We start from the raw sequence: 25,838 nt of genomic DNA, 5'->3' as shown, positions 1-25,838 counted from the left end.
AATTATAGAAAAATAATAAAATGCCAGGATCTGGGATGTAGGGAAAAATGGGAACCTGTCAGTCGAAGGTACAAAGATTCCTTTATGAGTTCTGAGGATACATTTACGAGCATGGTAAGTACAGATAATAATGTTATATAGTTGAAATTTACTAAGAGTAGACCTTAAGCATTCTTATTATGAAAAAATAATGAGGTAGACCCGACCAGATGGCACAGTTCATTGAGGCTTCACACCATACACCATAAAGTTGCAAATTCGATTCCTGCTCAGGTTGTGGGTTCAATCCCTGGTTGAAGCAAATACAGGGGGCAACGGCCTGATGATTCTCTCACACTGACATTTCTCTCTCTCCCTTCTCCTTTCATTAAAATCACTAAACAATATTTCCTTGGGTGAGGATTAAAAAATAATAATAATAAATAATAATAAGTTAACTTTAGATGGTAAATGACCTTATTTTAACTTCACAGTGGTAATTATTTCACCATACATATAAAATCAGCAAATGGTACACTTTAATATATACAAGTTTATACCTCAACAAGGCTTTAAAAAAAGGAAAACAGATTTAAACACTACACACTGTGCAGGAGAGTGTTAAAAGAAGCCCGTGCTTCGATTAAGTAACGACCATGACAACATCTGCAACTCCTGGCCCAGGTAGGCAGGAGGAAATGATGGCTAAAAGAAGGACTCAAACCCTGGGAGGCAGAAGTGATGTGGATCTGGACACATTAACCCAGACACTGAGAGGGCAAGCACTGTGAATCCACTAAGCTCAATGCAATAGTGCTGACCTTGAATCCTTCCCTAAAAGGGTTCAGGACTGGGACTGCAGGGAGGGAAGGCAGTGCAAACACTCCAGCCCTAGCAATACAGCAACTCCCCGGAAAACTGGGGCAGCAAGCAGTGCCTGTGGTCCACACCTGAGCCCTGAGAAAGGTCTTGGGGTGGATGGAGTAGAGTCTAGTCCAAGTCACCGGGGAGGCCGTGGGTCTTACCCAGAGAGGATATAAGTGAAAAGTTCTCCAGCATCACACGGAGGTACAGGCGTCTCTGAGCCTCACCAAGCAGCCTCCATTCCTCCCCGGAGAAGTGCACGGCAACATCCTCTAAGGTCACATTGGCCTGTTATCATGGGGACAGGAAAAACATGAGCTTTCTGTCTCTGAGAACCCACAACCCACCTCCCCACACATCTGTCCCACACCCACCCTCCTCCAAAGCTGCCTCCTCAGAGGAATTCCACTGATGCCCGCTCTACCCTCAGGTCCCTTTTTATTCATTATGTTCAGCCCTCAGCCTCACCAGACAGGGAGGCACAGAGATGTAATCCAGTTCTGGTCCTGGCTTGTAGGGTCCCATGCATCCTGTCATTAATTCCCTTTGGGGTCTCTGATTGTGACAAGACACAGCCAAACATGGGCTCATGCTCCACCCTTCAGTGCCCAACACTAGGGCCCTGGGACCATAACTCACACCTTTTCTCAATAAGCACATTATTCTGTAGATTGTTCCTTTGACACCTTCAGTCCCCACCTGAGCTCCCACAGGTACTCATTTGTGGAGATGCTGCTTTGAAGGCCTCCTCTATGTATCTGGCTCTTGCTTCAGTATTCGTCTCCCAGAAGCACATATGAACTTCAGATGCCCATGACCCCCTTCCACTGGTGTGATGTACTCAGCAGCCACATCGGGTTCTCTCCACTTTAAAACCCCAGTTCTGATGGTCTCCATGCCAGACCCAGTGCCACTCAAAAATGACATTTGCCCCAGACCTTAGCCACCAACGGGACTGAGACCCCCCCCACCCCACCCGCACACTCCAATCCCGAGACCTCATTACAGCACCCACGCGGGGAGGATCCAGCTCTAGCGAACAAGTAGGAGCTTTGCCCTTGGTGTCAAGTCATCTCAGTACTCCTCTGCCTCCAGAACCATCACGTCCACTCGTCCCATCGAAGCCTTCATCACTTGCCACAAAGTTACCGTGACCACCTCCCTCCTTTACTTGTATTTCTGTGCGCAGCACTCTCATCAGGGGCAGAGCAAGGAAAAAAACTCCTCATCCCGCACCCTACTCTTTCTGACCAAATAACTGCACCCGCAAGAGGTCCTGCATTCCGCCACCTAAATGCTGTCCACCGGGGCCTGGGCTGCAGGACCTGACGGGTGCCCCGCATCCGGACCGCCGGGCTCTGTGTAATGTGGGGGCAGGGCGCGGGAGGCGTGCACTCACCTCCGCGGGGCCCCGCGGCTTGGCGGCAGCCATCCGACTGCGTGGGCGGAGCTTGGTGGGGGAGCTGGCAGAGGAGGGGGCGCAGGAGAGGTCTACCCTTCCCCTGCCAGATCTACTCCGCGGACCTACCAAGAGTGTCGCGCCGCTTCACACCCGCAGTAATGGCCACTAGTAAGAGAGCCCGGAAGTCCCGCCCCAACTGAGTGAATCTCACGGAAATTTCATACTAACCTGTAAATGCCCCAGCTCAGCACAGGATTTTATGGGTAGTGTAGTTTCTAGAGCTCTATAGGCCACAGGGAAGCGAGTTCTCCAACCTGAGCAACTAGGATGTTTGCACTGGGAGGATCCTGTAAAGCACTGCTGGTACCTGGAGGGAAGGTCTTTGCTTGTGGTTAATTGCACCAAAAACTCAACTGTGACACTATCTACCTCAAGATACCTTCAGGGCTCAGTCCCACAAGACTGTACCCCCCCCCCCAACTCCCCTTTCAGATACCAATTGCAAGCCCAGGTGTTTTCTGTGCTTCAGAACCACAGGCTATTTTATTTTATTTGTTATTTGAAAAATCTTCACACAAGGATGATTTTTTAAATTTTTTAGAGAGAGAGGATTGGACAGAAAGAGAAATATCAATCAGTTGCTTCCCGGATGTGCCTTGACCAAGGGTCAAACTTGCAACCAAGGTAAGTACACTGACTGGGAGTGAAATGCCCATCAATTTGGTATAAGAAACAATGACACATCCAAGTGAGCTATCCAGCCAGGGCACAGCGGGGTATTTTAAACAGAAAACCACCAGTCAGCCCTGGCTGGTTACAGAATTGGTTAGAACATCACCCTAATATGCCAAAATTGCGGGTTCAGTCCCCAGTCAGGGCAAATAAAAGAATCAGTCAATGGATGCATAAATAAGTGAAACAATAAGTCGATTATTCTCTCTCTCTCTAAATCAATAAATAATAATAAAACGAAAACCACAGGCACAAACGGCATCACTCACGCTATGAAACCTCGTCCAATACCTGATATACTAGTATATTCAACCTATTCCTGAAACATAATTTTTTAAAAACATTTTCCCAAGAAACATAATCTTTTTTTTTGTTTTGACCGACATTAATACCTTTCTGTAGTTTGCTCACAGCATACCACTTCCAGAAATAATCTCCGGTTTCCATGGAAACACAGTCATTGAGTTTAGAAGAGTAATGTTCATTTTTGAAATTTTTATTTATTTTCAGAAAGAGAGGAAGGGAGGGAGAAAGAGAGGAAGAGAAACAACAATGTGAGAAACATTAGTTGGCTGCCTCTCGCAAGCTGCCAGTTAGGGTCCTGGCCCACTATCCCGGCATGTGTCCTGACTGGGAATTGAACCAGTGACCTTTCTGTTCACAGGGCAGCACTCAATCCCCTGAGCCACACCACTCAGGGCAGCGATATTCATTATTTCCCAGTGAGGACATTACATGGTCGAATCCCAAACCATTATCTCAGGTTCAGATGCCCACTTTCCAAACCTTCATGGATGCAAAAATGGCAGCATCTTGGCAGCAAATATAAATTTGCTACATAACCATATTCCCAGGTACATGTCACAAGCTTTTAAAAAGTAAGACCATATGGAGAATATTCAGTAATAAAGGCAACGGACAAAAACTTTTTTTTGGAGTTGGAACACGAACAGAGAGCCAGATGGAATATGTTGCGAGGAACTAAAAGGCATGGTGACACCTCATCCACTTCCTTTAGGGCTGCACATATCTGCCCTCCCTGTGTCCTCTACACCTGGCTGCGATGCTCTCGGTCTGATCAGAGAGTGAATACACTGGGCCTCCTGACGTTCACTCTAAAAACTTTGTTCCCCAGGAAACGAAGAGCTTGAAGATAAAGAGTTTTATTTAGTTTCTGAGTAAACCTTAGTGTCTTTAGAACAATTGTTGGGTGTGCATGTTTGACATTTTCAAAGTGGAAGTTATAAATGGAGTGTATTTTACTAACATGTCTTTGATGAAGGTGGTTGTTAAAATTTATGGATTTAGTGAAACCATGACATTCTTTAAAAACCTGCCAATAGAATATTATATAATACAAATAGCAAGATAATCAGGCCTGTAAAGAATCTCCAAGCTAAAGGATGGTGGCCATGTTACGATTCAATGTGTGGAGTTTGAACTGTGCTTCTAACCAATCCGATGCCCAGTCTGTGCTTAGGGGAAATGAGCTGTGAGCATGGTTATTATTCTCTTTAAAATGACCTACATTTAAAAATTTCAGAACTTCTGGCCAAGACGGGGGCGTAGGTAGGCACGCTGTACCTCCTCGCACAACCAAAAGAAGGACAACAACAAATTTAAAAACCAAAAGCAACCAGAACTGACAGGAAATCAAACTGTATGGAAGTCCAACAACCAAGGAGATAAAGAAGAAACATTCATCCAGACCTGTAGGAGGGGTGGAGCCGGGCAGCCGGGCAGAGAGGACTCGGGGCAAGGCTGCAGTTGGACGACCGGCAAGGCAGCTGCTGGTGGAGCAGGCGGTCCCATGTTCGAGTGCAGATAAGCCGGGAGGAACAACTGGGGAGCAAGATAGACCACACAACCCAGGGTTCCAGTGAGGGGAAATAAAGCCTCAACCTCTGAGTGAAAACACCTGTGGGGGTTGAGGTGGCAGCAGGAGAAACTCCCAGCCTCATAGGAGAGCTCATTGGAGAGACCCACAGGGGCCTAGAATGTACACAAACCCACCCACCCAGGAATCAGCACCAGAAGGGCCCAATTTGATAGTGGGTAGTAGGGGAAGTGACTGAAAACTGGCAGAGAATGGCATTGTTTCCTCTCAGACCCCTCCCCCACACACAGTGTCACAAGGCAGCGACACAGGTTGCCCCGCCCTGGTGAGCACCTAAGGCCCCGCCCCTTATACGTAACAGGTGTGGAGACAAAAAAAAAAAAACGGCCCAAATGAAAGAACAGATCAAAGCTCCAGAAAAAATACAACTAAGCTATAAAGAGATAGCCAACCTATCATCAAATGCACAGTTCAAAACACTGGTAATCAGGATGCTCACAGAATTGGTGGAATATGGTCAAAAATTAGTTAAAAAAATGAAGGCTACGCTAAGTGCAATAAAGGAAAATGTACAGGGAACCAACAGTGATGGGAAGGAAACTGGGGCTCAAATCAACGGTGTGGACCAGAAGGAAGAAAGAAATATTCAACCAGAACAGAGTGAAGAAACAAGAATTCAAAAAAATGAGGAGAGACTTAGGAATCTCCAGGACATCTTTAACTGTTCCAACATCCAAATCATAGGGGTACCAGAAGGAGAAGAGGAAGACCAAGGAATTGAAAACTTATTTGAAAAAATAATGAAGGAAAACTTCCCGAATCTGGCAAAGGAAATAGACTTTCAAGAAGTCCAGGAAGCTCAGGGAGTCCCAAAGAAGTTGGACCTAAAGAGAAACACACCAAGGCACATCATTACATTACCCAAGATTAAAGATAAGGAGAGAACCTTAGAAGCAGCAAGAGAAAAGGACACAGTTACCTACAAAGGAGTTCCCATGAGACTATCAGCTGATTTCTCAAAAGAAACCCTGCAGGAAAGAAGGGGCTGGAAAGAAGTATTCAAAGTCATGAAAAACAAGGACCTACATCCAAGATTGCTCTATCCAGCAAAGCTATCATTTAGAATGGAAGGGCAGATAAAGTGCTTCTCAGATAAGGTCAAGTTAAAGGAGTTCATCATCACCCAGCCCTTATTATATGAAATGTTAAAGGGACTTATCTAAGAAAAAGAAGATCAAAAATATGAACAGTAAAATGACAACAAGCTCACAGGTATTAACCGAACCAAAAACAAAAAAAACAAAAACAACAATTAAGCAAACAACTAGAACAGGAACAGTTTCACGGAAATGGAGATCACATGGAGGGTTATCAGTTGGGGAGTGGGAGGGGAAGAGGGGGGAAAAGGTACAGAGAATAAGTAGCATAAATGGTAAGCAGAAAATAGACAGGGTGAGATTAAGAATAGTATAGGAAATGTAGAAGCCAAAGAACTTATATGTATGACCCATGGACATGAACTAAAGGGGGCGATGTGGGTGGGTGGGGGTGTGCAGGGTGGAGGGGAATAAAGGGGAAATGGGACAAATGTAATAGCATAATCAATAAAATATATTTAAAATAAAATAAAATTTCTAGAAACCCCCCCCTACATTTAGTATTTCTTATATCACTTGCGTCGTAAATAGTCTATTTCTATCGGTTGTTTAGCTGGAAAATCAGTTTGACACGACACGAGAGAGGTTGCATGAAAACACAATGACCTTAAAATAATCCTCTAAATACCAGAGTTCATGACGCTTATTCAGGGCTGCTCCATCTGTTGAAATTAAAAACTAGTGACACTTAAAAAGGCTTTAGAAACTCAGCAGTAATCCAAGACATTCCCCTGATAGCTGTGAGGCCTGACAACAAGGGGAAAGGCGTCGGCTTTCTGAGGGAGTCCATACGTGCCAACTGGTGCCTTCTATATGGGTTGTGTTGTCCAGGCAGATGCTGAGAGAGCACCAATGGCGTATGTGTCATCAAGGGTGCTCCGGACACTTGTCGTCTCTAAGAAATGCCCATCACCCTCAACTCTGCTAACTGAGCTGTGGAAACGCTGACCCCACCTGGTTTGGCTCATTGGTTCCCTTCTCATAAAATTTGGAGTCAGGATCTCGGTAGTGGCCAGAGTGTGCCAGGCACTGGAGTTAGGGCTTGTGTTCAGGACTCTGTTCTTACACAAACATCCCTGGTGGAGACACGGGGAGAATGGAAAGGAGGATGTGGGTTCACAACATGGTCAGGGCTGCAGGGAAGGCAAGGTCTCATCCAGCCAGTCCAGAGGGCAGACGCACATGGCCAGCGAGTCCTCTGCGTGGAGAAGAGAGGAGCACTCAACTAAGGAGACCAGAATCCTGTAAACCTCCAGCATCACTTTCGAATACAAAGTTTCAGGGTTCATGTCCAGCTGTCCCCTCTCCTACAGGGTGAAAGTCAAAGGCATGTACCAATAACACTTGAAGAGTCAAACTGAGGTATCAAATTCACCACGGGGGGTGGGGCCCAAGCCTCTCACACATAATGCGGGTGATGGGGAAGAACCAGGCCTGAGTCACCAGGGTCTCATTAGAACCAGGCTCTGTACAGGTTAAACTCTAAGGTGAGACAGACATGATCAGAAAAGTTTGCCCTGGAGATGACAGAAATGATGGCAGTCCCATGAAGAATGTGGGGCAGTCAGTGAGCAAGTCAGAAGAATGGGAAGGCCACGGTGAGGATGATTCCAGTGGTGGAAACAGCAGCCGCAGCTGAGCCTCCCTGTTCCTCCCCAGCCATGTGCCCTCAGCTGAGGGCTTCACGTGTGGAGAGATTGTCCCCACTCACTGGTTTGGATGCAGCCTCTGGAGTCTGACACTTGTCTGTTGTGTGACCTTAGAAAACTCACTTCATCTTTCTGGTCCTTATTTCCCCCCAAATACTCAGGGTGTTGTAACAACAACAAAAGCAAACTGAAATACTGGCACCAGTATGTATTTAGTGTTTTGTTGCCCCTGCTGATTCTCCCACGGGCACGCTTAGCACCTTCATTACTTTCATATCATCAGTAATTTGAGTTTGGAGAGCCCTAGTCACTCCGAGATTCCCTGGTAAAAACTCCACCCTGCCACCTCAGTGCCGTGAAGACTCCTGCTCCGGGCGGTGGCGTCTGTGTGGACCACAGCGAGCTAGGGGTCCTGAGAAGCCCCACTTAGTTTTCACAAGCACCTGGGGAAGAATGTCTCAAAAGAGACTGGCCTGTGGTTGGCACCCACACGTGATGGCGGTGGCTAGCCCCTGCTCCTAGAATGGGTAATAAGGCCCAGAGAAGGGGGGCTCTTTATCCCCATTTTACATAACAGGAACCTGAGGCTCAAAGAGCGGATGTTTTGCCTGTCCTCATGGAGATTTTTTGAGGTCTGGAATTTCAACCCAGGTTGCATGGCCCAAAATATGAAATATCTGTTACTAATATTTTCTCTTTGGCTTCTGGTAGGGCTTGGGGGGGTCAACAAATACCCACCCATTTTTGTTCCTCAGGGGGTTCATCCAGAGTTGACAGAACCTAGGAGGAACAAAGAGGTCCTGGACCCTCAGTCACCAGTGGGAGGCTCCACCACGCCCACCTCTTAAGGTGACCCAGGCTAGGATACCCGCCTTTCTGAAGCGAGTGCGCGTCTCTAGGGCCCTCTCCTCTCCCCACAGCAGCCCAGGAGCGGGACGCCCATCAGTCTTGCAGCTCCAGCCCCGGAGTCATCCGGGACCTGAGGGAGGCTGAGTGGAGACACAAGGGTTGTGGCTCCTGTAGGGACAGCAAGTACAGTGCAGAGGGGACCAGGTTTATTTGCATCTGAAATTTACATTCTCTTCTGGGTGTCTAACAATGAAATGAAGGTCAGAGGCAGGCAGGGAGGACTGCAGAGTCTCATTGGGCTTTTCCTGGCTGTGGGGCCCGACAGAGGATGGCGTTGTGCTGGGTGGTGTCGGAGTTTCTCGAGCACTCTCTCTGGGTGCCGTGGGCCACGCACCGGGTGAGTGGAGAGAGATGCCTGTGATGCAGGGCTGGGCGGTCGCAGAGGTGTGGGGGTGGGACTCTGGGAACCCAAGGTGTTAGAAGGTAGTGTGTACACAGTGGTGTGCACACGTGTAGGTCGTGTGAGCTGATGGCCCCAAGGCCCTGGGGTGGGACCAGGTGAAGCAGGAGCCCATGTTTGCTGAGTGTAGCAGGTACAGTCTGAGACCCCAGGGCAATTGCTCTGCAGAAGGGATGAGGCCCTGCAGGTATGGCCCACAGCTTGGATGAGGTCTGTGTGTCCCCACTGCCTGTTGCTGAGGGCTGCACATAGTCATTAGGGGACAGTGAGTGGTGAGCAGACATCCCTGTCATCAGGGTCTTGTGTCTCCTCTGAGCCCTGGAGGATTAGCATTCAAGTTAAGGCAAGTGAAATGGGGAAACTGAGACAAGAAAATTAAACAAGTGCAAACAGTTTGAGCAATTTACAGCCAGCTGGTGAATCGTAACACCTAATCTCCCCTGAGGACACTAGAGAGCAAATGGTTTATACCTCTCCTTCCTAAGGAGAGAATACAGAGGCTCCCTGACCATAAACCACAGGTGTCCTGGGAAGAGAGGATGGTAACGCAAACGGCGAGATAACGCCTCAACCAAGGGATCGAGCTCAACTCCCCTGAGTTCCTCCTGCCCTTCCTCCCAAGAAAAACTGCAGATTGTGGCTCCTCTCTTTGGAATTTCCCCCTCCCAAATTCTTACATTTCCCGTATGTAAACTTGCTTCTGAAAGCTCAAGGAAAGTGGATGGTAGGGTTTTTACCCACCACCTTCTCAGACTGCTGGCCTCTGTCATTAATAAAAATGCAATTGCAATCCAATCCCTGTCTCTGCGTTATGGCTGAGTGGTGGCAGGCAGTGGGAGTGGGGACTTGGTTGCCCTGCGGTTGCACCTGTATTGAGGAAAGAGGTTCGTCTATCTTTGCAATTTTCTTAGTGATGCAGAACAAACTGTGGTTTAATGGTTATCTAATAATAAAACTGTTTCTCTACTACCCTTGTAGTGAGGACTTCTGAGCTAAGAAAAGATTTCGTTTGTATTTGCTCAACAGTCACCATCAGATACCTGATGGCAGAGACCAAACTTCAAACACCAACTCAGCAATAGGCGGTGGGGTGTAACGGGAGGGCAGAGGTCAGGAAGGCCTCCTTTCTAAGAACACCATTGAGAAGGATGAACCCTGTAGGTACTTTTTTTCCAGAGGCAAGAGGGAGCAGGGTGAGATCTGTTCTCTTTAAAGATAAACTTTGAAGGATTTGAGCAAAAGTCAATTCCAATCAGGCAGCACCGAACCAGACCCGAGGACAGGCTTTTGTTGGGCAGAAGGAAAGCAAAGCAAGAAAATGATTGGACTGCCTATAGTGTAAGGAGTTGCCTCACTTGTAAAAGTCTAGTTGAACCCTGGCTGGTGTGGTTCAGTGGATTGAGTACTGGCCTGGGAACCAAGGGGTCACCAGGTCAACTCCTTTGCACATGCCTGGGTTGTGGGCCAGGTCCCCAGTAGGGGGCACACAAGAGGCAACCACACGCTGATGTTTCTCTCCCTCCCTTCCCCTTTCTAAAAATAAATAAAACCTTTTAAAAAGAAAGAAATGCAACTTCTCAGTCCCAAACCTGTCCACTTACTTTCCGGGCAGGGTCTGAGTCAGTGTTTTGAGACACCTCCATCTCTTGCTCTGGTTCCTGTGAACAGGTCACCAGAGATCCATGTGATTAACCTGAGTCTCCTATACAGCTGCAAAATTTCACAACTGAGGTTGCAAGTTCAGCAGGGCATGTTGTTAACGAGAAAAAAGTTAAAAGTATAGGATGCCCACATTCTACTGTTTATTAATGGATTACTACTTCTTTATAAACATGGAACATGAAAAGCACCTCTAAGCATTGTACATCTTAGAGAAAATGTTTGCAAGTGTTTTACTTTGTGCACATGCATAGACTGTTGACATGTGCGGCATTCATTTATGTTCCTATGTTTTTTCTTAGGACAATAAAGTGACACTTTAGTTCATCAATCTGCAGTGACATTTTCTGCCTTAACATTTTGGAAACTGAATCACTGAGGGTTTGGTCTGACTTTTGCACATCCCGATGCGATCTGGCTGTGTATCACCTTAGAATCGAGCAGTGGGAGATCAGCCTCCAGAGGGAGAACAGAGACCTTGGCCAGGAAGGTCCCTCCCAAATCAGATCTGCAGGGTGCAACCCCCTCCAGGTGTCCCTTCTGGGTGGTGGCCCTCACGTCACAGGCACAGTGGGTCTTTGGTTCCCACACGGGGTGCCCAGAGAATTCTCTCTGGCTGCTCCAAGGTCTGTCCTCCTCAGGGACCCCACTGGGGACAGAAGAGACCAGCAATGACCCCAGTGCCCAGTGCATCTTCCTGGGATCAGGGGATCTGGAAAAGTGGCCTTGAGTTGTGATAAAATGCACAGAAAGTAAACATCTGGAGATCCACGGAGAGAAAAAGATAAAAATCACTTTGAGTGTTCAGAAGGTGGAACTCATAAAAGGTATGGGTGGCGCTGGAGGCAGCAACTCAAAACAAAGCGTGTGTGTGCCCTGATACTTAGGTGAGGCCACGGGGAGTCCCCATGACCCCAGGTGTTTACAGCTCTCTCCATCCAGGTACTCTGGATTCTTGTCTCCAGACTGTGGAGCCTCTGTAACCTCCAGCCAATTGGCAGCCCCACTTGTCGTCTGCCTGGCAATTTCAGTCTCCTCCTGCGGGCACTTACTTTAACTTTTGGGCTAACACCATGGGACACAGTAGAATTTTTCAGCTCCTCTGAACACATCACTTTCATAGTGGGAGAACTTACACTTTTGGTGAACACTAAAAAGCAGGGTCAGATTTATCATATTACTAGAAGCCTGGACTTATGTGATGAAAACTGTAAGTATGCAGGCTAAAATCTAAGCTTGTAGGGTGTTTATGGCCATGACATTGTACATAGCACAAAAAGTGTGGGGAAAATAAGAAAATTTAAAAACAATGAACGAAGCCCTGGGTCGTGTGGCTCAGTGACTTGAGTGCTGGCCTGCAAACAGAAAGGTCACCAGTTCTATTCCAGGTCAGGACACATGCCTGGGTTGCAAGCCAGGTCCCCAGCTGGGGGGGTGAGAGAGGCAAATGACAGATGTTTCTCTCTCTCTTCCCCTGACTGAAAATTAAAAACAAAAAACAATACACCAAACAGAAAAGTGATATTGATGCTGTATAAGATTTAGTTAAATTCTAACATGTGGTTGTTGTTTTGAGATCTTCTTTGTAAATAAGGGAAATATCATAACTTACAAAGGAAAAAAGCCAAACGATACAGAGAGATATTGTACTGAAGATACACTGGTAGCAACTAATCACATGAAAAACAGCTCAGTTAATTGGAGCATCATCCCGTACAACAAAAAGATGCACGCTGGATTCGCAGTCAGGGCACATATGTAGGTTGTGGGTTTGATCCCAGGTTGGGGCGTATAAGGGAGGCAAGCAATTGATGTTTCTCTCTATCTCCTTTCCAATCTCTCTAAAATCAATAAACATAATCTTGGGTGGATTTAAAGAAAAAAAGGTCAAAATCACTAATCCCTAGGCAAGTGTGATTAAAACCACACCAAGATAGCACTACACAGTTACTAGAAGGGCTAACATTAAAGACTGATGATATGAATTACTGGCAGGGATGTGCCAGTTCAAGCCCGGCTGCGGCGCATATGCGAGGCAACCAATTGATGTTTTTCTCTCTCTAAAATCAATTAACATTTTTAATTGTAAAAATATCCAGATCAGTTTTATTTGCAATTGCCCCAAACAGATGAATGGATAGTGGTATATATCCAGAAAGCAAAATATTACTCAGAAATAAGACAATAGTGTCTCAAAAAATAGGCATGAGGGGATGGAGGGAGAAAGAATAAACACTTTTTAATTACAACCATATAAAAGTCCAGAAAATGCAATCTAATCTATAAAAAGAGTAAATCAATGGTTGCTGTGATGTCAGGGAAGGCTATGAGGAGGGATTAGAGAAAAAACACAAGGCACATATGTGAGTGATAGATGTTCATTCTCATGGGCATGACCTGTTCACAGGTTATACTTAACAAAACTGTAAACTTCAATATGTTTTACCGCCTGTCACTTATTCCTTACTAAATGTTAAAAACAGTTCAAAATAAAACCTAGGTTTCCCACTCTTTTCAGAAAATAAGCTATAAAACTCTATATAGACCCCACAAGCTCTTGTGTCCTAGCGATGTCTGCCTGGCCTCAGTGGCAGCTGGTGAGCAATGAAGGACAGATGTGGAGAACTACAATGATAGTTTCATAGGTTCATACCTACATCAAAACTTATCAAATTGTATATTTTATATATATGCAGGTAGTGCATATAAATTGGTAGTGAAATTTTAAAAAATGGCTCAAGATTACAACAACAAACTGTATCACAATCATTTTGGAAAATAGGCTTGATCACCCTACACTGAGTCCACCCTCGCTTTCCTCAGGCCCTCTAGGGCTCAGAGTTGCCTCGATGGCATCAAATGTGGTGAGTAGTGAACATCTACACCAGAGTCCACAAGAATGCTGCCTGCACCCACAATCACAACCCTGGAGTACAGGTCCCTCCACCCACCTCTTCTCCTTTCCTGTTGTGCAGTAATGGCTTTGAAGCAGATGTCACTGAGTGGCTACGGGAATCCACAGAACCTTTTGTTTTTTCTCAGTGATGTCAAGTACACAAGATAACAATGCCTAGCGTTCCTCACATCTGTGTACACTCATCATGCCGCCGGGGTCACAGAAGCAATTCTGGGTGTATGTTTGGAAGAGGCACATTCCACCTAGCTGGCTGCAGTCTCCTCCAATCCCTAAGAGGCCACCGTTTGTGCACTATGGTTTTCCATGGACCCAGTTTTTCAACCAGTGACCCTACTAGCCCAATGAGTTGTGGACGTCAGGGCATGTGACTTTCTGTAGACCTGAGGAAGATATACCCTCAACAGTGCTGGTAGAATCTGTGACATCTGCTGTGGGTATGGGAAAAAAAAAAACAGGCTACTCTTATAAGTACTGGAGGTTCTCATCCCTGCCTTTCCCTCAGGATCATCTCAAAGACTCCTAAAACTCATAGCATCCAAATAAAAACCAGAAAGCCTTTAGTCCTTTCTAGAAGTCTGTGGACAGCCATGCAAATTTGGTCAAAACTAGCCAGTTATTTTATGCCATCATACCAGAGAAAATTTGAGACCATAAAAAAATTGATCACCTCTTCATGGTTTTAGAGCCTGAATCAATTTATAAACTACCCTGTAATAGAATAACCAAAATTAAAGAAAAACTTAAACATTAAGGCCTGGTCATGACCAGTGTGGCTCAGTTGGTTAGGTGTTGTCCCAGAAAGCGAAGGGTGGTAGGTTCTATTCCCAGTCAGGGCACATGCCTAAGTTGCGGGTTCCCCATTCAGGTGTGTGCAAGAGACAACTGATCAATGTTTCTCTCTCACATTAATGTTCTCTCTCTCTCTTTCTCCCTTCCTTGCCCCTTCTCTAAATCAAATAAATCCTAAAAAATTAAAAGAAGGCCTGAATTATTGTGCAAGCCAAAGCAATGTGCAGAAGGCATGTATCAAGTTCACAAGCTGAAAAATCTCACCAAAACATCATGTGAGATGAATACGTCTCCGGAATAGGTAGACACTTCTATGCAAGCTTGAGTGCAGAACTCACAACATTTTCTAGGTCAGCAGAGGACCCAGTCCATATCCAAATTACTAATAAAGAGAAAGCTGACTTCTTGAGGACTCCAGTCATTTCCATTTTGCTAAAACATTCATGAGACCAGAGTTCAGCTTCCCTGAGCACATTAGGGTGTTGAATGATGCAAACTCTGTGGACCTGCACTGTGGCAAAGGTGAAAGGACTATAGCCACAGAATGCAGCTGCACAATAAACCTAGAAGGAGCCTCGGGCAAGTCAGAAAGTACGACATATTTACAAACACTTCCCATATAACTGAAAATGACAGGAAATTTCCACACTGTGCATATTCACATGTAAAAGTTTCAATTCAGACAGATGGCTCTTCAAAGAATTTCCTCCAGGTTGTTACACTGAACAGAAAACTGCACATTGCCAGCACACTTAAGGCTTTTCTCTAGTGTGAATTCTCAGATGATTATGAAGTTTAGAACGATAGATGAAAGATTTCCCACATTCACTGCACTTATATGGCCTTTCCCCAGTGTGAACTCTCTGATGATAATGAAGTTTAGACCTACTGATAAAAAATTTCTTACATTTACTGCACTCATAAGGCCTTTCTCCTGTGTGAAATCTCTGATGATAATGAAGTTTAGAATTACTAATAAAAGATTTCCCACATTCATTGCACTCATAAGGCCTTTCCCCAGTATGACGTCTCCAGTGTAGACTGAATTGGGAACTATCCCTAAATGACTTTCCACATTCGCTGCACTCATAAGGCCTTTCTCCTGTGTGACCTCGCTGATGATAACGGAGGGCAGAGCTCGTAGTAAAAGATTTCTCACATTCACTGCACTTATAAGGCCTTTCTCCTGTGTGAACTCTCTCATGGCAACGGAGTGTGGAACTAGAGGCAAAAGATTTTCCACATTGACTGCATTCGTAAGGCTTTGTTCCTGTATGAACTCTCTGATGATAAGAGAGAGTGTTGCGACGGGCAAAAGATTTCCCACATTCACTGCACTCATAAGGCCTTTCTCCTGTGTGCACTCTCTGATGATTACGAAGGTATTGGCGGGAGATAAAAGATTTCCCACATTCACTGCATGCATAAGGCCGTTTCCCTGTGTGAATTCTTTGATGACAGCGAAGGCTATGGTTCTGGGTAAAAGATTTCCCACACTCGCTGCACTCATAAGGCCTTTCTCTTCTATTAACTTTCTGATGATAACAAAAGCTTTTGTTGCAGGCAGAATTCCCACATTCACTGCACTCAGTAGGCCTTTTTCCTGTATGAACTCTCTGATGATAATGAAGGCTTTTGATCCAGGCAAAAGACTTCCCACATTCACTGCACTCATAAGGCCTTTCTCCAGTGTGAAGTCTCTGATGACAACGAAAGTTATAAATCCTGGTAAAAGATTTCCCACATTCACTGCACACATAAGGTTTTTCTCCTGTGTGAACGCTCTGATGACACTGAAGGGCATAGATCCAGGTAAAAGATTTCCCACATTCAGTGCACTCATAAGGCCTTTCTCCTGTGTGAACTCTCCGATGACAATAGAGGGCAGAGCCAGTGGTAAAAGATTTCCCACATTCACCACACTCATAAGGCTTTTCTCCTAGGTGGCTTCGCTCATGATACTTAAGGTTGCAACGACGATAAAAAGATTTCCCACACATACTGCACATATATGGCTTTTCTCCTGTGTGAGTTCTCTGGTGTCGAACAAGTTTCCCCCTATCATTAAAGGATTTCCCACACTCGCTACACTCATAAGGCCTTTCTTCTGTGTGAGATTTCTGGTGTCGAACCAGTTTCCACCTATTGTTAAAAGATTTTCCACATTCACTGCATTCATAAGGTTCTTCTCCAGTGTGAACTCTCTGAGACTGATCAAACATTGAGCTGTGACTAAATGACTGAGTACATTCACTACACATGTAATTGTTTTCTGCATTTTCCCGTCCCTGTGAATGAATGACAACAGATTTGAGGCTTAAGGATTTTCCACACTTGCTGCACCTGTCCTGCCTTGCTCCTGTATGAATTTTTTGATGCTGATGAAGGGCTGAGACTTCACCAGAGGCTTTCCCACTTTCACTACGCACACTGAAGCTTTTTCCAGTGTGGCCTCTGCAGTGCGTGACAAATGAGGATTTGTACCTGAATGTTTCTCCACATTCACTGCACACAAAACACTGTCTTCCAGTGTGGACAGCCTGGTCCTGAATAAGTATGTGTTGAGGGTTAAAGGCTTTCTTGCCTTCCTCTGAGGTGTGATGACCTTTTCCATTTTGTAACGTTGCTTCCCACTGGGTGCCTGTGTTTGGCTCCTGCGCTTTATGGGTGTCCTGTTGCTGCTGATGTCCCAAGCTGGACAGGTAGTCCCTCTCAACCTTGCCACAAGTAAAGGGCTTCTCTGATACAAATGAGGCCCTGTCCACACTACTTCTGAAGGGTTTCTGTCCCATATGCTGCTCCTGGTACTGGTAATACTTTGTGCTGAAATTAAATCGTTTTGCACATGCCCCACACCTCAGCAGTGGTGGGCTATGTTGTGTTCCATGTTGCTCAAACAAGCTAAAAATGTCTCTCAAAACTGTCCCACAAGCCCCACAGGGGTGGCTCTTCTGGGAAGATGAAGCTGCCTTGGCATTCCTTGCCTGAGACACTCGTACACAAACATTCAATTCAGTGAGTGCTTCCACATCCTCTGGTTCACAGCAGCAACCTGAACAAAAAAGATAAATAAATGCTGGAGAAGTACCTGTTGACTATAAAGGAGAGAACCCCATGACACATACTCTCATGTCACATGTAGGCATGAATACATAAACTCTTTTTCAAAACAAGATGTTCAGTTGAACTGGCTCACTGTTGTATGGTACTGGGCTTATAAGTCACAATATAATGGAAACCTCTCCAGGGGAAGGATACTTGGACAGGGCATGACACACAGAAGAGAGGCAGGGCTTACAGTGTATTTCCTCTGCCAACAGCTTCCTGCACATCCGCCTCTACTGCTGACGTGAGGTTGGGTAGAAGCATGCATGCAAGTCCATTACCATCCAATTGCAAGATATCAGCTGCTGTACAAGGTCAATATATAGATTTGTGAACAACTCAGAGCACAATACGTGAGTGCCAATGTTTAGGAGTATTACAGAAAGAGGGATGAGAGAGTGGGTGAAATGTGGGGTCAACAAAGATGGAAATATCCCTGGGGCTGGAAACCACAATGGAAATGATAAGTAGTAGAAATGACAAGTCAGCAAAGTGTCAAAGCTAGAATAGGAGCCCTGGCCTTGCAGCTCAGATGATTAGAGCATTGTCCACATGAGCCAATGAAGTGAGTTTGATCCTAGGTCAGGGCACATTCAAGAAACAACCAATGGCCTGGCTTACATGGCTCAGTGGATTGAACACTGGCCTGTGAACTGAAATGTGCTGGTTTGATTCCAGTGCCTGGTTTGTAAGCCAGGTCCCCAGCTGGGGGTGTACATGAGCCGACCGATCGCTGTTTCTCCCACATATCTGCAAGCCAAGATACTTTACTAGCAAAGCTCTCCTTCAGAAACGAAGAGGAGATACTTTCCCAAAGAAAAGCTGAGGGACTTCATCACTACTCGCCCTACCCTACAAGAAATGCTCCATTGAGTTGTTCAAATTGAAATAAAAGTACACAAATTAGTAACATGTAAATATAAAATACTCTGGTAAAGGAAAGTATAGAGTCAAATCAGAATACTCCAATTTGTTAATGGTTATCAAATATAAAAATATAAATTGTGACATCAAAACCATAAAATGTGTGTGTATGGGGGGAGTGTAAGAGAATTGGTTTTACATGCAACTGAAGTTGTTATCAGCTTAAAGTAGAATATTTTAAGTGTAAGAAGTTTTAGATAAGCCTCTGGAAACCACAAAGCAAAAAGGTATAGTTGATAGACAAAAGACAAAGACAGAGAAATAAAAACATACATCATCAAATTACAAAGAAAAATAAGAAAGGAAAAAAGAAACTACAAGCAGTCAGATAACAATAAACAAGATAATAGTACATCCTAATAAAATTCTCCAATCAAAAGAAACTGGCTAAATAAATATTAAACAAACAAAGAAATAAGACCTAACTATATCCTGCCTACCATAGAGTAACTTCAGCAGTAAAGACACACATTGGCTGAAAGTGAGGGACTGAAAGATATTACACACAAATGGAAATTAAAAGAGAGCAGGGTTAGCTACACCACATAGACTTAATGTGAAAAACTATCACAAGAGACAAAATAGGTCATTACATAATAAAAATGGAGTAACTTCATCAGAAGCATATAACTGTATGTTTATATCAGAGCAACACATTTCAGAGCATCTGAAGTATTACGCAAATACTACCATATCTGAATACAGGAAAACAGCAACAGAGTATTTTTTTTAATGTATTATTTATTTATTGTTTAGAGAGAGAGGAAGGGAAGGAGAAAGTGAGGGAGAGAAACATCAATGTGTGGTTGCCCCACACACGCCCCCAATTGGGGACCTGGCCTGCATGCAACCCAGGCATGTGCCCTGACTGGGAATTGAACCAGCGACCCTTTGGTTCACAGGCCCACACTCAGTCCACTGAGCTACACCAGCCAAGGCACAACAGAGTATTAATAAAAAAAACTACAATATCCCCCTTTCAACAATGAGGGGATAATTAAACAAAAATTTCATAAAGATATATTTGAATTGACTCACACTTCAGTCCAAACAGATCTAACAGGCATACAGAGAACATTCCATCCTATTACATCACAATACACATCCTTCTCAAGTACACATAAAAAATTCTCTGGCATAAATCTTATGTTACATCAAAAAAAGGCTTAACAAATTTTGGAAGACTAAAATCACATCAAGTACCTTTTGCTAAAACAAGGGATAAAACCAGTAATCACTAACAGAAAGAGTTGAAAAATTCACAAGTATGTGGACATTAAACAACATACTCCTCACCAAAGAAAAAAAAAATTTTAAATATAAGACGAATGAAAATACATGGAATGTGCAAAAGTTATTCTAAGAGGAATATTCAGAGCTATAAATGCCACTGTTATGAAAACAGAAGGATTCCAAATAACCTAAACTTAAAGCTTGAAGAACTAGTAAAAGAGCAGAACAAAGAAAAAGAACAAAGATCAGAGAAAAAATAAATAAAATAAAAAGTAGAAAAACAATAACATCAACAAGTTTAAGAGCTGGCTTTTTGAAATATATTAATTCAATTGACAAATCTTTAGCTAGGTTAACTTAGACTGGAAGGAAGATGCAAATTTTTAACTCACAAATAAAAGAAGACAAACTACAACTGACAGCACAGAGACAGAGGATCCCAGGAGACTACCACGCAATCAGGCCCCGAAATCAGATACCCCAGAAGACATACAACTGACCAACACTGAATTACGAAGAAACAGAAAATCTGACCAGTATGGAAATTAAATCAATATCAAAAAAATCTCCCAATAAAGAAAAGGTACATTCACTGGTAAATTCTATGAAATGTAAAGAATGGTTAATATTAATCCTTCTTAATCTCTTCCAAAACTTTGAAGAAAAAGAAATATTTCTGCCCTGGCTGGAGTGGCTCAGTGGATTGAGTACTGCCCGCGAACCGAAAGGTTGTTGGTTAGATTCCTAGTTGGGACATTCGCCTGGGTTGTAGGCCAGGTCCCAGGCTGGGGGCATGCAAGAGGCAACCAATCGATTTCTTTCTCACACATTGATGTTTCCCTCCCTTCCCTTCTCTCTTAAAGTAAATAAATAAAATCTTTGGGGTGAGGGGGTGGGGTGGGGGAAGAGCCCTGGCTGCCTGGCTGGTGTGGCTCAGTGGATTGAGTGCCAGCCTGAGAAGCAAGGGGTCGCTGGTTAGATTCCCAGTCAGGGCACATGTCTGGGTTGCAGGCCAGGTCCCCAGTGAGGGATGCATGAGAGGCCACCACACGTTTCCCTCTTTCTCTTTCCTTTCCCCTCTCTCTAAAAATAAAATCTTTTTTAAAGACTTTATTTATTTATTTTTAGAGAGAGGGGAAGGGAGGGAGAGAGAGGGAGAGAAACATCAATGTGTGGTTGCCTCTCGCATACCCCCTACTGGGGATCATGCCAGTAACCCAGGCATGTGCCCTGACTGGGAATCTAACCAGCAACCCTTTAGTTTGCAGGCAGGTGCTCAATCCACTGAGCCACACCAGCCAGGGTCTAAAAATAAAATCTTTTTAAAAAATAATAAAAATAAATAAAGGAAAACAGATTTAAACACTATACACTGTACAGGAGAGTGTTCAAAAGATGCCCGTGCTTCGATTAAGTAACGACCATGACAACATCTGCAACTCCTGGCCCAGGTAGCCAGGAGGAAATGATGGCTAAAAGAAGGACTCAAACCCTGGGAGGCAGAAGTGAGGTGGATCTGGACACATTAACCCAGACACTGAGAGGGCAAGCACTGTGAATCCACTAAGCTCAATGCAATAGTGCTGACCTTGAATCCTTCCCTAAAAGGGTTCAGGACTGGGACTGCAGGGAGGGAAGGCAGTGCAAACACTCAGCCCCAGCAGTACAGCAACTCCCCGGAAAACTGGGGCAGCAAGCAGTGCCTGTGGTCCACACCTGAGCCCTGAGAAAGGTCTTGGGGTGGATGGAGTAGAGTCTAGTCCAAGTCACCGGGGAGGCCGTGGGTCTTACCCAGAGAGGATATAAGTGAAAAGTTCTCCAGCATCACACGGAGGTACAGGCGTCTCTGAGCCTCACCAAGCAGCCTCCATTCCTCCCCGGAGAAGTGCACGGCAACATCCTCTAAGGTCACACTGGCCTATTATCACGGGGACAGGAAAAAACATGAGCTTTCTGTCTCTGAGAACCCACAACCCACCTCCCCACACATCTGTCCCACACCCACCCTCCTCCAAAGCTGCCTCCTCAGAGGAATTCCACTGATGCCCACCCTATCCTCAGGTCCCTTTTTACTCATTATGTTCAGCCCTCAGCCTCATCAGACAGGGAGGCACAGAGATGTAATCCAGTTCTGGTCCTGGCTTGTAGGGTCCCATGCATCCTGTCATTAATTCCCTTTGGGGTCTCTGATTGTGACAAGACACAGCCAAACATGGGCTCATGCTCCACCCTTCAGTGCCCAACACTAGGGTCCTGGGACCATAACTCACACTTTTCCTCAATAAGCACATTATTCTGTAGACTGTCCCTCTGACACCTTTAGTCCCCAACTGATTCCACAGGTACTCATTTGTGGAGATGCTGCTTTGAAGGCCTCTTCTATACATCTGGCCCTTGCTTCAGTATTCGACTCCAAAAAGCCCATGTGAATTTCAGGAGAACGTGACCCCTTTCCACTCTGTTCTGCACTTGCTGAACCCTTGTGACAGCATAGTGAAAAGCTAGGAAAATTCCTGGGCGAGTGGGATGGGGAATCTCAGACAAGTTAAACAAAGCCAAACAATGTGAGCACCTTGCAGCCAGCTGGTGAATCACCAAGACCTTATGTCCCCTAACCAAGGACACTTGAGAGCAAATGGTTTCTACCTCTCCTCCCTAACCAGAGAATACATAGCTTAAAGCATCCTGGTCTAGGACATAAGAGATAAAATCCTTTTTAGGGCCTGCTCAGTGTTCTCAGCATTATAGCCTTAGAGAACTACTAACAGACTCTGTAGCCAATTAATCAAGTTTATTTTTAACCTTATGTTCTAGCTGAGATCTCATTACAGTCCACTAAACAAGAACAAAGACTCATTCAACCCAGCCCGACCCTGAAGCATCTGGCCACCAGGAATGTGGAGGCTGACCATCTTGTTCTAGGAACCAGTAATAAAGACTTTTATTAAGATTCCACAAAGTGAACCAGAACTTTTTTGTTGACACTTCTCATTATAGTTGTGAGATACACTGGCACCAACCATAAACCACAGGAGGTGTCTGGGGAAGAGAGGAAAACGAACATAAATGGAAAGATAACAGGGGAACAAAGGAAGCCAGCTTGGGAAGAAGCTGCAAGACTCCCCCATCGGCTTCCTTTCCCCTTACTCCCAAGGGAAAGGGCATTTCCAAGCTCCCCCTAGGTACTTCCCCCTCCCAAATTTCCACATTTCCCCTTTGCAAACTTGCTTCTAGAAAGCTCAAGGGAAAGTGGATGTTAAGGCTTTTACCAGCCACCTTCTCAGACTGCCTGCCTCTTGAAACCAGAGAACTATCGAGTCCAGGGCTCCTGCTGTCTGTCACGTGTCAGCTAAAAAGCAGGACAGGGATTGGATTATAACTGTGCTTTTATTAATGACAGAGGCCAGCAGTCTGAGAAGGTGGCTGGTAAAAAACCTAACATTCACCTTCCTTTCAGAGGTGAGTTTACACAGGGGAATTGTAACAATTTGGGAGGGGGAATCTCCTGGAGTAAGGGGAGCTGGAACAGAAAGGGTCGCCAGTAGCTTCTTCCCAAGCTGGCTGCCTTTTCTGCTGTTATCCCTCCATTTGCATTAGAATTCCTCTTCCTCTCTTCCCCTGAGGCCTGTGGTTTATAGCCAGGGAGGTTAGGTATTCTCTGGTTAAGGAGGAGAGGTATAAACCATTTACTCTGAATTGTCCCTGTTTAGGGTAGATAGGTCTTGCATTTCACCAGCTGGCTGAAAGTTTCTCAGTTTCACCTTAATTTCTAGTCTCAGTTTCCCCATTCCACTCTCCCAGGAATTTTCCTGGCTTTTCACTATCCTGTCTTACTCTGATACTACTAAAAGCACAATTATAATCCAACCCCTGTCTCTGCTTTTTTGGCTGAGCAGTGAAAGGCAGCACTACCCGGACTCAGTTGACTTCTGGTTTCACCCTCAGCAGCCACAACGTCCTCTCTCCACACAATCTTCCTATGGGGGAACTTCAGGAACTGAAGGTATGATCCACCCTGACTCCAAGAGACCACAAGCAACACCTGGATTTCTACCTTGACTATTAAGATTTGCCTTTCCTGAGTTTCACTGTGATCCAAAAAAACACGGCACATGCTTTCTTGGACTATTACACGGAGGCTAATGGACACATATTCCACATCCTGAAGGAAAGAGCTGCTGCGTAAGAATGGCGACCTTAATGCAAAGACAATGAAAACTGCGCACCGGACTTAAAATAAGAATGTGGGAAACTTTTGGGGCTTTTGGCTAGTAGCTTGGTGGGGAGCATGGGAAGTGCTGGGTCTTGTGGGAAAGGAGGGCTCCAAGCTAAGGGTCTCTGAGCTCCCCCAAGGTTGAAATGTTGTAAGTAAAAATCCACTCCTTCCAGCATTAACTGGTGGATCTTTTACCAAGGCACTACACAGACAGGCCACTGTCTGCTGGCTTACAGTTTCGGCCAGCTCTGTAACAGCAGGAGGACCGCGCAACTGAAAAGGTATCTGAGCCACTGGGTTCCAGGGAGAGGCACCCCACAGCCCAGGATACAGATAAAGAATCACAGGTCAACAATGAGAGGAGGTGAGGGAAATTGAGAGACTGCAGCTTTTTATCTGATAACCTCTTTTCTGAATTCCAAATCCCTTACCTACATTTTTTTCTCCTTATCAAAAGGCTGGCTTGAACGAAAATGTAAGATGGTCTTTTAGCGTACATAACCCTCTGTCTTTTCAGTTAGCCAGTCATCTGAATAAAGCATCATAAAGATTCAATCCCTGTCTCTACTTAGTGAGTCTGGTGTTGACAGGCAGGCAGCTTGAGTACAGGTGTGGAAGAAAAGGGGCCACACATTAACCTGACAAGCTCAGGGGAGGACTGCGATGTAGCCTCACAAACTCAGAGACCTAAAGTAACCACAAAGGATGGTCTGAAATTAAAATTTATTAACTAAGCAGTTCATGGAGGGTAGCCATGTTCTAGGCCAGTATTTTTCCCTAACAAAGGTCAATTGACCTTTACTTTAACTGTTGTCCTTTGCATTTATAACAGACCTCTGGAATGTCAAGGTAACTTCCTTTTCCTGTGCCGCGACTGGGAAGGAACTGGCCCTTTGGTTCGCAACCCGCTCTTGTTATCTTTTTAATTGTTGGCTGTTAACTGTCATGTACCCAAGGATGTAAAAGAAGTGTCTATCATTTTACCTTTCTTCCAATCCCAGGGGCTTCCCTCCAGCTTCGCTTTCTCCTTCCTCCTTAATCTAATACCAGCAGATTTCAACCCTCAAGTCTCCTCCTTTGAGTCTAATGTATTAAATGAGGTGCTAAACTGCTACTCTCCGGGGCATTTCTTAATCCATGGAGATTTGTGCTTCCCAGCGATTGCCTGCCGTCAGTTTGCAGCAAACAAACTCACCAACAATTTTGCACAGGTTTGAATGTCTCTTTTGTTGACACCGGCTTTTCCGGTTTCCCTTCCTTAAAACCCCAGTTCTGATTCGATTCACGGCACCATTTACGTTACAGGAGAAACTCTCTATGGTCTTCATGGAGATGTCTCCAGGCCAGGCCCAGTAACACTCAAAAATGACCACATTTGCCCCAGACCTTAGCCACCAGCAAGACTGAGACCCCTGAGACCCCATCACAGCACAGCGCACACACGGGGGGACCCTGCCCTAGCCAACACGCAGCTTTGCCCTCGGTGTCACCTCACCTCGGTCACTCCTCTGCCTTCAGAATCACCAAGTCCACTCGTCCCATCGAAGCCTTCGTCACCTGCCACACAGTTAACGTGACCACCTCCCTCCTTCACTTGTATTTCTGTGCGCAGCACCCTCATCTGGGGCAGAGCAAGGAAAAACTCCTCATCCCGCACCCTGCTCTTTCTGACCAAACAGCAGCACCGGCAGGAGGACCTGCATTCCGCCACCTAAACGCGGTCCATGGGGCCGGGGTGCAGGACGCGACGGGCGCCCGCACCCAGGCTGCAGGGCTCGGTGGGGTGACAGGTGAGGGAGCAAGGGACGCGCACTAACCTCAGCCGGGCACCTCCGTGCGGCCGCCGCCATCCGACTCTGTGCGCGGAGCGGGAGCAGCGGGAGAGGAGCGGGCGCCGGGCACCGCAGTCGTTGTCCCGACCGGAGTGGGTCACCCTGGGGTCGTTAGGGAGCCTCACACCCGTGTCTGTGTGGGGACTACGACTCCTTCCCGCTCTCTCCGTTTTTATCACCTCAGAACCAGCCCCGCGGCTCCAAAGGTAAACCTGGCTCACAGCAGCAATAACC

At 45.5% G+C, this 25,838-nt stretch overlaps 2 protein-coding genes across 5 annotated transcripts in view; both read right to left on the bottom strand.

Annotated features, from left to right (window-relative positions):
* LOC112313573 (zinc finger protein 814) overlaps window positions 1–14,628 on the bottom strand; it is a 21,047-nt gene extending 6,419 nt beyond the window's left edge. For 2 of the 4 annotated variants that reach the window (XM_045203425.3, XM_045203422.2), the window contains exons 1-3: window positions 14,559–14,628; window positions 2,474–2,612; window positions 1,005–1,131 (exon numbers count right to left, since the gene is read on the bottom strand). In XM_045203425.3, coding sequence (XP_045059360.2) covers window positions 1,005–1,131; window positions 2,474–2,612; window positions 14,559–14,569 — 277 coding nt within the window. In that variant the 5' untranslated portion in view covers window positions 14,570–14,628. Of the gene's footprint in view, window positions 1–1,004; window positions 1,132–2,242; window positions 2,441–2,473; window positions 2,613–14,558 lie in introns of those variants that run through there. The other 2 variants (XM_045203423.2, XM_045203424.2) reach the window with 2 other exon arrangements.
* On the bottom strand, window positions 12,809–25,838 carry LOC112313588 (zinc finger protein 814-like). Its single transcript, XM_045203421.2, has 3 exons — window positions 25,590–25,838; window positions 21,348–21,474; window positions 12,809–17,346 (listed from the first exon to the last, which is right to left on the bottom strand). Exons 1-3 carry the CDS (start codon window positions 25,620–25,622, stop codon window positions 15,047–15,049), a joined length of 2,460 nt encoding a protein of 819 aa, XP_045059356.1. The 5' UTR covers window positions 25,623–25,838; the 3' UTR covers window positions 12,809–15,046.

Source organism: Desmodus rotundus, chromosome 12 (assembly GCF_022682495.2).
Source record: "Desmodus rotundus isolate HL8 chromosome 12, HLdesRot8A.1, whole genome shotgun sequence".
Taxonomy (NCBI): Eukaryota; Metazoa; Chordata; class Mammalia; order Chiroptera; family Phyllostomidae; genus Desmodus; species Desmodus rotundus.
The sequence above is the reverse complement of the archived record's forward strand: the minus strand, read 5'-3'. Positions and strand labels throughout refer to the sequence as shown.